This window comes from Ambystoma mexicanum, chromosome 12 (assembly GCF_040938575.1).
Source record: "Ambystoma mexicanum isolate Mex_15411 chromosome 12, UKY_AmexF1_1, whole genome shotgun sequence".
Lineage (NCBI taxonomy): Eukaryota > Metazoa > Chordata > Amphibia > Caudata > Ambystomatidae > Ambystoma > Ambystoma mexicanum.
In genome coordinates, this window is record NC_090936.1 from 800,990,347 (window position 1) to 801,003,996 (window position 13,650).

The 13,650-nt window shown below is 42.5% G+C and overlaps 1 protein-coding gene across 1 annotated transcript in view; it reads left to right on the forward strand.

Moving 5' to 3' along the window:
- Positions 1-13,650, forward strand: part of ACSS3 (acyl-CoA synthetase short chain family member 3) — a 1,135,158-nt gene that overhangs the window by 815,714 nt on the left and 305,794 nt on the right. The window contains exon 9 of the mRNA XM_069629310.1: positions 9,914-10,017. Coding sequence (XP_069485411.1) covers positions 9,914-10,017 — 104 coding nt within the window. The remainder of the gene's footprint in view (positions 1-9,913; positions 10,018-13,650) is intronic.

Here is a 13,650-nt window from a genome sequence, read left to right on the forward strand (position 1 = left end):
TAGGTATTGTGGGACTGTGTCTAGATTCACACAGGACCATGGGGCGGGGCTGGTAAATTGCATGTTGCAGATTTACAAGAGTCAAGCCAGACAAGCGGCCCTGTATGGGGCAGAGCTCTGGGTCATGTGAAATGCAAGCATGCTCGAGGTAGTGGAACAAACATTTTTAAAAACCTTTCTGCGTTTGCCTGTATATGCTCCCAAAGTCCCGATATTTTTGGGGACATGGCCCTATAGAGCACTGGCTTCATCTGTGTAGCGAGGCCAGTGTTTCTCTGGGCCTGCCTTTGGTTCAATCCTAACCTGGACAACTATAGAAAAGCAGTGAAAGATGTCTTATCCCAGCATGGAGGCTCAAATGTATCTTGGTTGGTGGCTATAAGAAATTAGCTGACCACCATGGGGTGGGAATGCTATTGGCTCGATCCCGAATCAATTTGAAGACATTTTAAGATTCAATTGAATAATGCCTATGAAAGAAGGTGAGGGAGAGAAACCCGTGTGAAATTAGTAAATTCAACTAGTCTAACCTCATGTGTGTCAGGAAAGGAAAACCCCTGCTTTGAACAGTATTTAGATAGGATGCAGTTGAAAGTGATGAGCATCTCTAAATAAAGCTGCGTATTGGCATTCTGCCTCTTGCTAGCTTGAAGCATAATTGGAACCCGAGCAATACAGCAGACAGTTGAAAGCACAGTGCACTTTATTCTTTTTTGCCCTGAGTATCTTCACATCAGAAGGAAATATTTGAAAATGCTTTTCAAGCAATTATTTTTAAGAAGTGTAAACAAGGTTCTCTACTTATGTTTGGTTTGGGGAATGAAGTAGCGACCCATTGTATAGGGAATTATGTACATCAGGCTTGGAGAAAGAGATCTAAGCATGTTATCTGTCTGACAAAGGATGTTTTAGCCTTGGACGATTCACTGGCTGCATTTTATTGTCTCATGAATTTTATCAGTGTATTTTATGTGCTATTGTTTTTTATCTGTATTATCATTCATGTTTTTTATTACCGATCCTTTTAAGTGTTGAATTTTGTATATGACTTTTATGCTCTGTCGGATCGGAATAACGTTGTATGAATGAAATGTGCTGTTGTGACTTGAGTGAGGTGAAGTACTATTAGTGTATGAGGGAGTACCAGGATGTGTGTACCTTGCCCTTCAAATGTTCCTTCTACATTGCCTCTCAAGGAGTGGTACCAGTGGTTCCATTTAAGGAAATGGATGGAGTTGTGACTCAATATTGTATTTGTAGGATGGGAGATTCTTCCATCTGATGGTGTCCTGGGAAATCAAATCTCAGTTTTGGTCGCTGGAAAAGGGGTACCGGATTCTCAAGGGATCTGACTCGGAAGAGATCTAGATGAAGGAAAATCTGCATGGGAGCCCCAAACTAGTTCCCTACTCCCTACTGTCCCGGCTTGCAGCCAGCAGGCACTTTGTCACAAGGGCTTCTCCATATAATTTAACTGATCTCGTTGATGGTGAAGCTGTTAATACCCTTGCTTTTTACTTGCCTTCATGCTTTCATATGCTATAGTGGCAGATCTTTTTCTCCAAATTGCTTTTGTTTGGTGGCCCCCCAGGAATGCACAACAAGTCCAACGTTATTGGCAGAATGTTGCTATATAAGACTACTTTCCATTACATTATATAATTCTTTAAGGAGGTATAATGCAAGCATGCTGCATGACTCCAGTTAAGTATGTCATGATGGTTTAAGTTACAAACATGTTGCAACAGTGTAACATCTCACTATAGTCTGTTATAGAATTGTTTTATTGTTACATACATTCTAACTAGAACATGTTTTTTTACATGCCACTAGGAATCTTCCTCCGAATAAACCACTATGTGATTTTTGTCTCTCCTATTGAAATCAAGAATATGACAAAAAGAACAAAATAGAGTAGCCATCTAGTATCAGGGAGACAGAGAATGGATTGGCTGGGCCAGATATGCCAGCGCTCAGGAGAGGCCAGGTTGAAGGGCAAGGCTAGAGTGGGAGGTTTGCTGTGACCCTAGGCCCAAATACTATCCGGGGTAAGTCATGAGAAAAGCATTCTGACTGAATCCAGCTGAGGGCTTTAACACAGACTCTGGTGGCAGTTGTGAGGCTGCCAGCCCAATTAAAGAAGCCTAGCAAAATGTTGAGAACCCTGGTGAGTAGGGAGAGAACTGTATTAGGCAGAGGGGGGAAAACCCTATCCGAATGTGCCCAGGCAGGTGGTGTAGTTACCTACCCACAAAACCACTGAAGCAAATGCTAGAACAAAAATGGGTCAAACAAATTGCTCTTTTAGCAGTAGTGAGGCAGGCATCCTAAACTCCTGGGTAAACCCACAGATCAAGACAAAGTTCAAGGCAAAGAAAGAGACTGATAGAATAACCAAGGCTGCCAAAGCCAATGCCTTCAAAACACGAATCTCTAATGCCAAATCGTACTCTAAAGAAATCTTCGCCATTTATAAAGAGCTCATCCCCCTCACCCCCAATACACCTGATGAAAAATCAAAGATAACGCTTGGTGTGCTAGTATCCAAGCTGACATGCTACACAAAATTGACCTTCTCCAAAATAAAATCAATAGCAAAGCATTACCTCAACAGACAGGAACCAAGCCTACCAACTCCACACCCACCTCATCTAAGCCCACCATACCTGACTTCTACTTCAGGGATGTCACTGAACCAGAAGTTATCAACTTATTAAAAATCTCAAACCCTCCCCTTGTAAAGGCGATATATGCCTGCACAAGCTCATCAAACACTGCGCAGACCGCTTTGCGCCGTTCTTTACAGCCTTCATCAATGCATCCTTTAAATCGGGCATTATCCCAACTAGCCTCAGAGAGGCCTGGGTACGGCCCCTCATAAAAAAAAAAACTACCCTCGACCCCCTTCAACCCAACAACTACAGACCGATAACTACAGTGCCATTGCTCCTGAAATTATTACACAAATCCGCACACTGCCAAATCCAACACTTTCTGGAAACCCACTCCATCCTAGGAACCAGGCAATCAGGCTTCCGGAAAGGACACTGCACCGAAACAACCCTGGCGGATCTAAAGAGTCAGATCATCCAAATCATGGATAAGGGCAAGCCAGCCCTATTGCTCCTCCTAGATCTCTCAGCCGCATTTGATCTGGTTGATCACAAAACCCTCACCTCACCTCACACCACACACCTCACACACTCTGCCAATTTCTCTAAAGAATCAGCTCTCTGGATCACCTCCTTCCTTGAGCGAAGAGCCATGAAGGTCTTCTCGGCCACCTCTAACGCCACACCCACTACAATCCATTGTGGGGTCCCTCAAGGATCCTGCACTGCACCCACACTTTACAACTTGTTCACTAAGCCTCTCTTTGACAAACTCCACTCACATGGTATTACGTACACAAACTATGCGAACGACACACAAGTACTTCTACCTCTCTCAGGATCATACAATGAAGACACCAAGGCAATCCACACGACCTAATCCATAATCCAGGCTTGGATGGCAGTTAATGGTCTCTGCCTTAATGAAGACAAGACTGAGATTATGATACTAGGTCAACAAAGCACCCTAGACAAACTGGACACCAACTTCTCCATTGAAAACTCCATCATCCCCATATCCACATCTGTCAAGACTCCTCACTATCAATGACCAGACAAGTCAGCACAATCACTTCCTCATCTGCGCATACCACCAAACTTATAAACGCCATCAAGCCATACCTCTCAAAACCTAACTGCCTTTCAATTGCCAGAGCAACCATTGGAGCCAAACTGGACTATTGCAATGCCCTCCTAGCAGGCAAATCGGCAAAAAACCTTAACAGACTACAAGTCTCAAAGAACAATGCTATCTCCGGGCCGCTCTTAGCATCCCAACAAGAGAGCATATTTCCCAGGCCAGACACTCAGCCCAATGTCTCCCGGTCAAAGAGCAGATCACACTCAAAATCCTCACCCTCACACACAAATGCCTCTCTCTTTCCGCCCTGTCCTACTTATCAGCGACCATCTCCAAACCCTCCTCTACACGTCCCACCAGGACGCAATACACCAACTTACTCCATATCCCGCGCATCAAAAAAGCCAAAGCCGGTGGCCTAAGCTTCCCCTACATTGCTGCCAAGTCCTGGAATGCTCTACCTGCAGACATTAGAGCGGAGAACTCACTCCTGATTTTTCGTAGGAAACTTTAGACCTCCTTCCTTGCACAATAATATGTGATACTTGCTAACCTTGTAAATATACTGCACTGTAAATTTGTACAAATGTCATACCTGCTCCTGTAAATTATGTATTACTTGTGTATATGCAACTAAGCTATGTCTGTAACAAGCGCCACGATGCCCCCGGGCTGATGTGCGCTCTACCAATCTGAATAAATAAATAAATACACAAGGCCAATACAAAGACCTAGAACTGGGACTAAACAAAGAACACAGATATAGAAGTGTGCTACATCCTGCAGGACACTACCTTAGGCAGAAACGTAGGTTCTCTGAAACCCAGAATAGGGAATTGGCTCTGCATCATTGGTCCTTTAAATTAGACCAGGGGTTTGTAACCTTTGGCTCTCCAGGTGTTTTGGACTAAGACCCCCATGATCTCACACCATGACTATGCAGGCTAGTGCAAGTTTGGCAGTAGCCGTGCCCTTAACAAGGGCACGGCTACTGCCAAACTCGCTAGCGGCACCCGCAAATGGGCCATTACCAGCCCATTACGAGTTGAATGAGCCGGTAATTGCCCATTCGCGAGTGCCGGTATGGCCGGGCTCCCGATCCGCATTCTACCCCATAGGTTTTGCCGGTGGAATCACGATTTCTGCTCGCAGGTGCCGCTCTGCACGCCTGGTCTGACCAGGCATGCAGAGCGGCCACCCGCAAGCAGAACTCGTAATGTGGCGGCATGGTAACAACGGCGCCAGTAGCACTACCAGCGCCGTTGTTGCCTTTCGTAATGAGGCCCACTGACTTTATTTCTTCTTTCCTCCAAAAGGTGCTCAGTTTCTTCCCTTTTTTAGTTGAAATACCCTCTCAGACGGCCACAAACCCAATCCTGTTTCATCCCAAATATAGGAGTTGAAACTTGCTGTGTGCATATTCTGTCATTTTCCCCCCATGAGACATGAGAAAAAATATGCCATTACAGTTCTGATCCTGTCACTCCTTTGCACAGTTTAATATTTGCCAGGTGGAGCATCTTTTGTTCTGTTGTATCCTACTATTTGTTTCTCCATATACATTTATCCAAGCGCCCTTATCCATAACTGTTAAGCACCGCTCCTCAAGTTTTTTTAGTACTCTTTCCCCCTCCCCCCTCCAAAAACAACTTACCCTTGGTTTGTTTGCCTGGGTTTAGCAACATGTCAGTGTTATCTTTTCTTTGTATCTTCCTTTGGTGCTATATTACAAATCCAAATTTCTTCAGTGATTGTTGTTCTTTTCATCTTTGTCCTGCCATTGAGAAATTCATAATAATGACTTCATAATCTTTGGTCATGCTATTGCTTCAAGAAACAAAGCTTTGATTTGAAATGCCTGACCCATTCAGTGTTAACTTAAATTCATCTGATCATTCAAGGGAATTATGGTGTGCAAGTTTCTACCTGTACTAAGCAACACAATATGAGTGCATCTCTGTTCATCATGCACAACTCACACTAATGCCACAGAGGATGCCCATCTACTGTCTTCTAAGGCATCTTTTGCAGGATCTGTTTTGCTGGGCTGAATATAGCATCAATATAATTTGCCTACTATCTTTGGCAACCACACAGGCACACTTTAGATGCAGCAGCAAGGACACAGCACCACAATTGGAGCACATATCTGGCACTTACACACAAAACTCAACACCATTCAAAATTGTAGGGCGGCGATAGTTAAGGTGAATGTGAGACACATAAAAACCCCTCAAAATCCTATTGTTATTAACCTTTGATCTGAGTAACGAATTTGGCCGACATTTCAAAATTGATTGAAAGTCTGCGGGCCCCCTCTGACTGCATAGTTTCGTAAAGATTTGTTAAAAAATAAGAAAGTTTTTAAGCTTCAGACATTTCTTTTTCCAAAAGTGCCGCCTACTTCGCATACATTTTTGCCAAAGCGCACAGCCCAAACCGCTGGATGGATTTGGAGCAGGTCTGAAACATCTTGGGCGCAAAGTGTTGACTCGCACACCATGCATGGTATGGGGTTATTCCGTGCTGTGGTTATTTTAAAATTTGACATAGAAGGGGGGGTACCCTGTCTCCAAAAATTATAGTTATGTCTCCCATGGTGCATTGCAGGATCATGGTTTTCAGAAATTAAACGACCACCATCTTGTTTTTCTCTCGATGCGAGAGATATTCGAGGCTATAGCCGCGGTTATGGGAAAATGAAACACAGTAAAAAGCTATTTTCAGGTCAGGAAACACACAAATGCCATCAGGGTAGAGGTGGGAGGATGGCTAGAAAGCACTAAGTGAAATGTGGGAGTTTGAGGGTGGTCCAGGGACCGGGGTTGTAACACAAAGCATTGGCCGACATCTGAAAGCAAACTGCTGGCCATGGCCAGTGACTCAGTTGCCATCCAGGTCTCCCATTCATGCAGTAACCAGGACAGACTCTGCTTAGCTTCAATGTGAGGAAGGGTCAGCCTCCTCAGGCCATGTTGGCTGATAAATGAGCCAAATTTACAAGACCACTTACAGGAATGAGCCGGACCTTATCTTGCTTTGAAGCACACAGGGTCAGCCCCGCTTTGAAGCTAAGCAAGGTCAGTCCCGGTTACTGCATGGATGGGCGACTGAAAGGGCATCTGAATTATATACTTTTTTTTTTAAACCGTGCTAGTGTCAGTCCTTGAAGGTTTTTCACTCAGAGACAATTCTTTGCCTTTTGCTGAATTGCATTCTGGTATTTGTAGTCTCCCGGTCAGTAGTAAAAAATTTAAAAAACGGGTATTTTTACAGCAACAATGGGTTTCCCATTCCTGCAGTTACTGTGACGATCCCTGCTTAGCTATAAAGTGAGGAAGGGGTCAGCCCACTAAGGCCACATTGCCTAATATATGGCCCCCCTTAGAAGAGCATTTAGAGAAACAAGGCCTCAGGGGACTGGATCCTTCCTCGCTTTGAAACGAAGCATGGTCGGTCCTGGTTACTGCATGGATGGCAGACAGTCCACAGTCCTGAATGCTATGTGTTTTCTTAGTTTTAAATATCTCATAACACGCGGCATCCACATTTTATAAAACATAAAAAATGAAATTAAAAAAATCACATTTATGCTGAACTCTGCTATCTGAGAACCCTGGCCTTAAGGAGTTTGAGATGCAGCACTTAACCATTATGCTACAATGATGTTATTATTTGGATTTTCACAAGTTTCATACCTAGCTTTTTATCATTGAACATATTACATTATAGGCTAAGTATGAAATGTATGCCCCATGAAGCACCAAGCCATTGTCGCTTAGTGGTTAAATGCTGGGTCTCAAACTCTGGCAGACCAGGATTCTAGGCTGTATGTTTTTTTGTTTATTTAACTAATTAAAAGAAGAGGAGTGCAAGTGGGAAGTGGCAAGGTTTGTTCCAGTGCAGTCCTGTGATCTTATTTAGTATGGGGGCATTTAGACGTGGCTGCAATGTCAGCCACATCCAAACATCGGTGGGGGTGACAATTCCGTGGTGACAATCACCCCCACCAATCTTTCAAGCAATCGGGAACCTTGGAGTTGGTCCCCAGACAAACCCAGATCTAGGCTGCAGGCAGACTCTGTAACAAGTTAATAAGAGGTGCGCAGGGGATAGGAAGTCCCAACACCAATAAACTCCGTTCAACAAAGACCACATCCAAACATCCCTTGCGCCAAAATAACGGCACCAGAATGGCTTTCTTGCCGAAAAGGGCGCGGCAAAAAGGGCGCTGTGGCAGAATGCTCATGCCAGTTTGGCCCGCACCAAAATGATGGTGCCGAAAAGGGGTGCATCGCTTGGAGAACGCTGCTTAACCAAAGTGTGTGCTCCATGGAAAGTAATTTAATCTCACTGCACATTGTCTAAAAACATTGTGAGTTCTCAAAGTTTTAATTATCTCAAAACACACTGCATCCGCAATATTATTTTATTTAACCGTGATACTGTCAGTCCTTTAAAGTTCTGCACTCAAAGACAATTATTTTGCCTTTTGCTGAATTTCATTCTGGTGTTTGTAGTCTCAGTCAAGATGGGGGGAATAATGCCACCGTTGTACACTTTTTTCCTAACATAGTTCTATAAGGATTTATTTATTTGAGTAACACTGTGGAATGCGCACTTTTCAAGTTAGCTTTATAAAGCAGAGTATTGTTGAAAGCCAGACATGGGGGTGAAGATGGGAAATGATGAGAGGGCAAGTAAGTCATGAGTATTTGCCCACGATGTGGCAAGAGAGTTGGCAATCTTGGACACTGGCGCAGTTATTTTCCCCTGATTGTGGCTGCTTTTCAGGGCACAAGTAAGGGACACATGTGGGTGCAGAATGTAACCTTTTTTTCAGGGGGCGGACACAACCACTTGGTTTTTTATTTTAGGTTGGCAAGCTTGCTCAAGTATTTGGCTACCAGGATTTTACTTGGGTTGTCATGTTCCCAGTGCAGAAGCTTACTCACAAGAACACAAACACTTGTTTCGTATTGGGATTTCGTTTTCAAGGGAATATTTCACTACAGATTGCTGGGTTCAAAAGGTGAGCACCTTTTATACTTTGCCAGCATATTTTTTTGAACATTTCCTCTCTCAGGTTATTTTTCTGGTGTTGATTACTTTTTTTTAAAGTCCAATGGTATGATGTCTTGCACACTTTCCTCTAAGCAGCAGGTCTGTATTATTAATGTTAATTATGTATGATATTACAAAACCCTTGAAATTCAAGGAAAACATTTTAGTTGCAGGGATGTTAAGGTGAGAACTTTATGCAAAAAAATCACTGAAATTCAGCTGAACTTAACTTTGCACCCCCTGTTGCGCAGCCTGTGACTACAATGATGACATTACAAATCACATCACTGATGCCATCACTGGTGACAACAGCAATTACATTGAATATAACTGATTACATCAAAAAGGAATTAGACATTACATAATTTATAAGTTAGCTCATGACAAGTTTGATTACCTTAATAACAATGTAGGCCTCATGTGACTCATTGGCCACAACACTCTCCTCATCATATGTATGTTTCATTGGCCACAGCACTCTCCTTATCAAATAATGAGGATCTTGTGACGAGGTTATTGGTGTGCCCAATGACGCATATGTATGATGAGGAGAGTTCTGTGGCCAAAGTGTCACAGCCAAGGAATTAGGAAAATGTATAAAAGTGAAATCCATGCTTTTCAATTACTCTTTGCCCACTAAATGAAGGTTGGTATGCTCTATATGTTTTATTTTTCACTGTAACCTTATCTGAGTTGAAGGACAATGGTCCTCTTACCCAGAGTAAAGGCACGTCCCTCTGTTCAGTCTTTTGCCAGCCCACAAACCTTACTGAGCAAAGTTGTTTCGCTAGACCAACATGTAATCAGTTTTTTGACTCTGCTCACAGTTTTTTCACCTTATAAATTGCCAATAAATCAATAACTCAAAGGCTAGGTTGACTTCCTAACAGTGATTCAATAGACCAGATACCCAGTAACTGTTATGACCGATCAGAGATGTGCTGAAAACATATCATGGGGGGTGTGCGATCATAAGTTGGTTATGTCCTGTTTCCTTCGTTTTATACACTTGTAAAGTCCTTTTTAATGTGTTATATAGACCGCACAATTAAAGATGATTTTTCGTGGTGGCTGCCTCAAACTAAATGTGTATGCCCCCAGACTAAAACTGCCACGTGATTTGTGTTGATGTTAAAAGCAATTTTTGTCAAATCAGGTTCCGCACATTATTCGTGGCTGGAGAGCGCTGTGACCTGGAAACGCTGGAATGGTCAAAGAAAGTCTTTAATGTTCCGGTGTTGGATCATTGGTGGCAAACTGGTAAGTGTTGTTTGGAGGAATGATGACATGTTGTACATGCTGCACATCTAGAAACATTTGTTCTGAAATGCCCTCCTTAATTTCTGATTACATGCATGTCCTCTCAATATCTTTGAATGCCTGTTCCATTCAGGGCATCTTTTTGAATTGCTGATCAATTTGAGTGATTCAGAATGGAAATGTATGTGGTAATAACTGATTAAATGCATCAGGTTGCTCTGCTGTGCAATAGCATGGCGAGACATACGTATATGTCCACCCTATGCAATTAACATATGTTGGCTTTCTGTCGAATGACCAGGATGATTCTGAAAAGAGGCGAGAATTGTTTTTTTCTAATGCATTTTGTTTCAGTGATGAGAGTTGCGAAAACGCATTCATAATGTTTGCAAACGTGATGTGCCTTGGGCTATAACTAACCATTATATACACACTATCCTGGAATTGAGAATTACATGAAAAAGCACATTTAGAAAAGAATAGCACACTCATAATGGTGTAATGATTGTGTAACCAACATCAATTATTTGTTTAACGAGTTCTTGATTATCAATTGAGTAAGATTTGTCAGGAATTTCATTTTGAGATATTTCTGGCTAAAGATGTGTACCCATGGATGTGATTATAAATACATCTTGTAATTTTGACTAGCTAATCGGAAGACTTTTACATGAGTGAGACAAAGATATTTCTCTTAAGGTTATTTATTCCACTCCCTCTGCATTGGGTGAATCCTCTTTAAAGTGCGTTTTCGCTTTACAGTATGACAATTTTGTCTAAAACAAGCATTAGTAGTGGTTGAGAATTTGCACTCAGTCCTCAACTAGTATTTCGTGGATAGTGTCTAACTTAGCACTGTGTAAATATCTCATGCTTGAGGGCAGTTGAAGGTCTGCAGGTTGTTGAAATGTCCAACCTCTTCCCCGAATCAATGATAGAGAAAAGGAATGTCAAAGAAATGCAAAATATGGGAGAGTGCTGGCTGTTGTATTATTCACTTTGATAAGGAAAATACAGCAGTGTGAGGCTACCTGGTACTAGTTATGGCTATCTTAACAATCTTTTACTTTTAAAAAGAGTACTGTCTTATTATCTGTTGTATTGCTCACATTATAAAGGGGACAACCCGGAAAAAAATATTATGCTTATGGCATTTTTATTAGGCAGCCAAAATGTTTTCAAATATCGGGTGATATTAAAAACGTTACTATAACATTGATTACCCTTGCTTTCCTCCCGGAAAGTCTTATTTGAATTGCAAATAGCCAATTATAACTAACTCTGATTTACTCCTGACTTACTTCTGGTAGGTCAGGAGTAAGTTGCAAGTAAGTCAGTTACTCATACAGTAGTTATTCATAAAAATGTATTTGTAAGTCAGCACCTGTCTAATGATAAAGAAAAAGGGACATTTTACTTTTATATATCTATATACTATCAATGGTGTTGCTATCCACACACATAATTAAACAGATACATTATTTTGCAAAACATGTTCATAAGTTATAGTACATGGATTTTAATGTATGTTTTATAGAAGACAATGTGAACACCACCTTAGCATGCGGTAGTGGATACATAATATGATCAAAGGTAAGCTGTGATAAGCAATTACATTACAATTGTCAGACAATACATGGAATTCAATTATTTTATTTTTAATAAAGATTGCCACACAGTGGGTGGTCTTGAAATCTTTCTGTTGTTTAGCCGCAGTCCTCATTTTATTAATTTTCTTGTTTACCTCACTTCTCGTGTCTGCCTCAGTCTTAACTCACATTCTGATTTTTGCCTGCAAGTTCCAGGGTTCAGTTCTAATCAGTTTGATTCCAATGTGTTTGATTTAGGAACTTTGCCAAAGAGTTTCATAATTCACTGCTACTCCACTCTTACCCTTTCCCCAAGGAAGTTATGAACGGCACCTCACCCAGTTTTCCAAGATGATCAGTTCAATCACTTTATTAATGGTGAGAGGAATTTGCGTCCAAATCCCTGCATGTAGTGTTTCTCTGTTCATCCAATTACTCAAATAACTCTTATGAAGTTCCCTCCTAGTTCCAGCATTCAGCTTTTCTCATTCAGTCACTTTTCTAAATGCCTTTAGGAAATTTCACTGCAAGCCCCAGAATGAAGTGTCTCTATTCAATCTCTCTCTATTGCTGCTTTTCAAGACTTTGGCATGACTCTGCTCTCCTTGTTTCTACTGGTTTATAGTGGCTGATGTCTGCGAAACTCCTTTTACTCACCAGGCTGTTATTAGCCTTCCTCCATATCTCCCGAGTGCTTGTGCACACTGCTCAAGCAGGAGTATCCCTGGTGGGTGTGGGTCTTTCTGGAATCTGAATTTAGTCATAGGTGCCCCTCTGCGAGAACGAACACAGCCTATTTACCTGTTCTTTGGGAAGGTATCCACTCAAGAGTCTGCAGTCACACTTTAGTTCTCTGTACCTTTCACAGATGGGAAATATCCATTTGCATATCAGTCTTTGTCCTGCCCACATGGGCAGTCCAGCACCAAAATGCTATGGCAATTACCTTCTGAACAAGAGTACCAACAGCAACTCCATACACGTGTTTCAGCCTTGTTGGGCAGTGAGGTGGAGTTGTGCCTCTCTGAGCAAGGTGAGCAAGGGGTCCACATCTGGATGACCCTTGGAAACTTAGGGTGACTAGACCATTCGTGAATGGATAAATTTACATTTTGGAGGGGGATAGGGCGACCAATGGGGGTCGACACTGCTGTCTGCTATGTAATGCAGTACCTGGTGTCTGTGCAGGAATTATCCCCTAGTGTACTAAACTCTCCCAACAATCTTAGAAGGGACTTGCCTTCGGGGGCTAACAAATAGCATGGCTCTTTAAGCAGGTGTGTTCAGCAAACTATGTACAAATATGTGATTAACATCCGAAGAGAACCAGATCTCACAGGACAGGGACCTTCAAATCCACACTTTCCTAGTGAAGTTTTGCAAGCCCCGTACATGAAATCACTTGTTTGGAGAAGTTGGAACTTGCCATTTCGAAGCCCCCACTCACAACTTCTTTCCCATGATGGTCTAGGAAAGCCATGAGAAGACATCAAGGTCAAAGCTAGAGGCGCAATCAACAGAAGAAAGAAATCCTGGAGGATCCCCGACACAGGCGCAAACCCATGGGCCTCAATGCCCACACCTGGAACCCCTTGTCCAAATCCCAATTCTGATGTAGGGTTAAGAAAGTTTCAAAGTCAAGTATAGGGACCAGGCAGAGTGCAAGTTTGGAGAGCGCGAAGGCAAGGGGGAGTATTGTGGAGGCAAAGATGAGATTACTTTGGTGGGAAGAGAGAAGGTGACTCACAGGGAGAAGGAGGCAGATTGGAGATGAGCAGATAGATTGGATTTGGAGAAGGGAGGAGGGATGTGAAACCCAACAGGCAGAGTTTGGTAAGGTGGATACAATACCCCAGAGGTTGGACAGAGAAAGAACCCAGAGTTTGGGGAGAGTCAACCCCCAGAACTTGGGAGGAGCAAGATGACAGAAGTTGTGAGTGAGTCACAGGAGTAGTGAAAGACAGAAACCCAGGAGATTGGGGAAAGAGTAGGAGCTGAACCCCCATGAGAAGGAGGAGAGAATGAGGCAGGAGGTGAGGGGTTA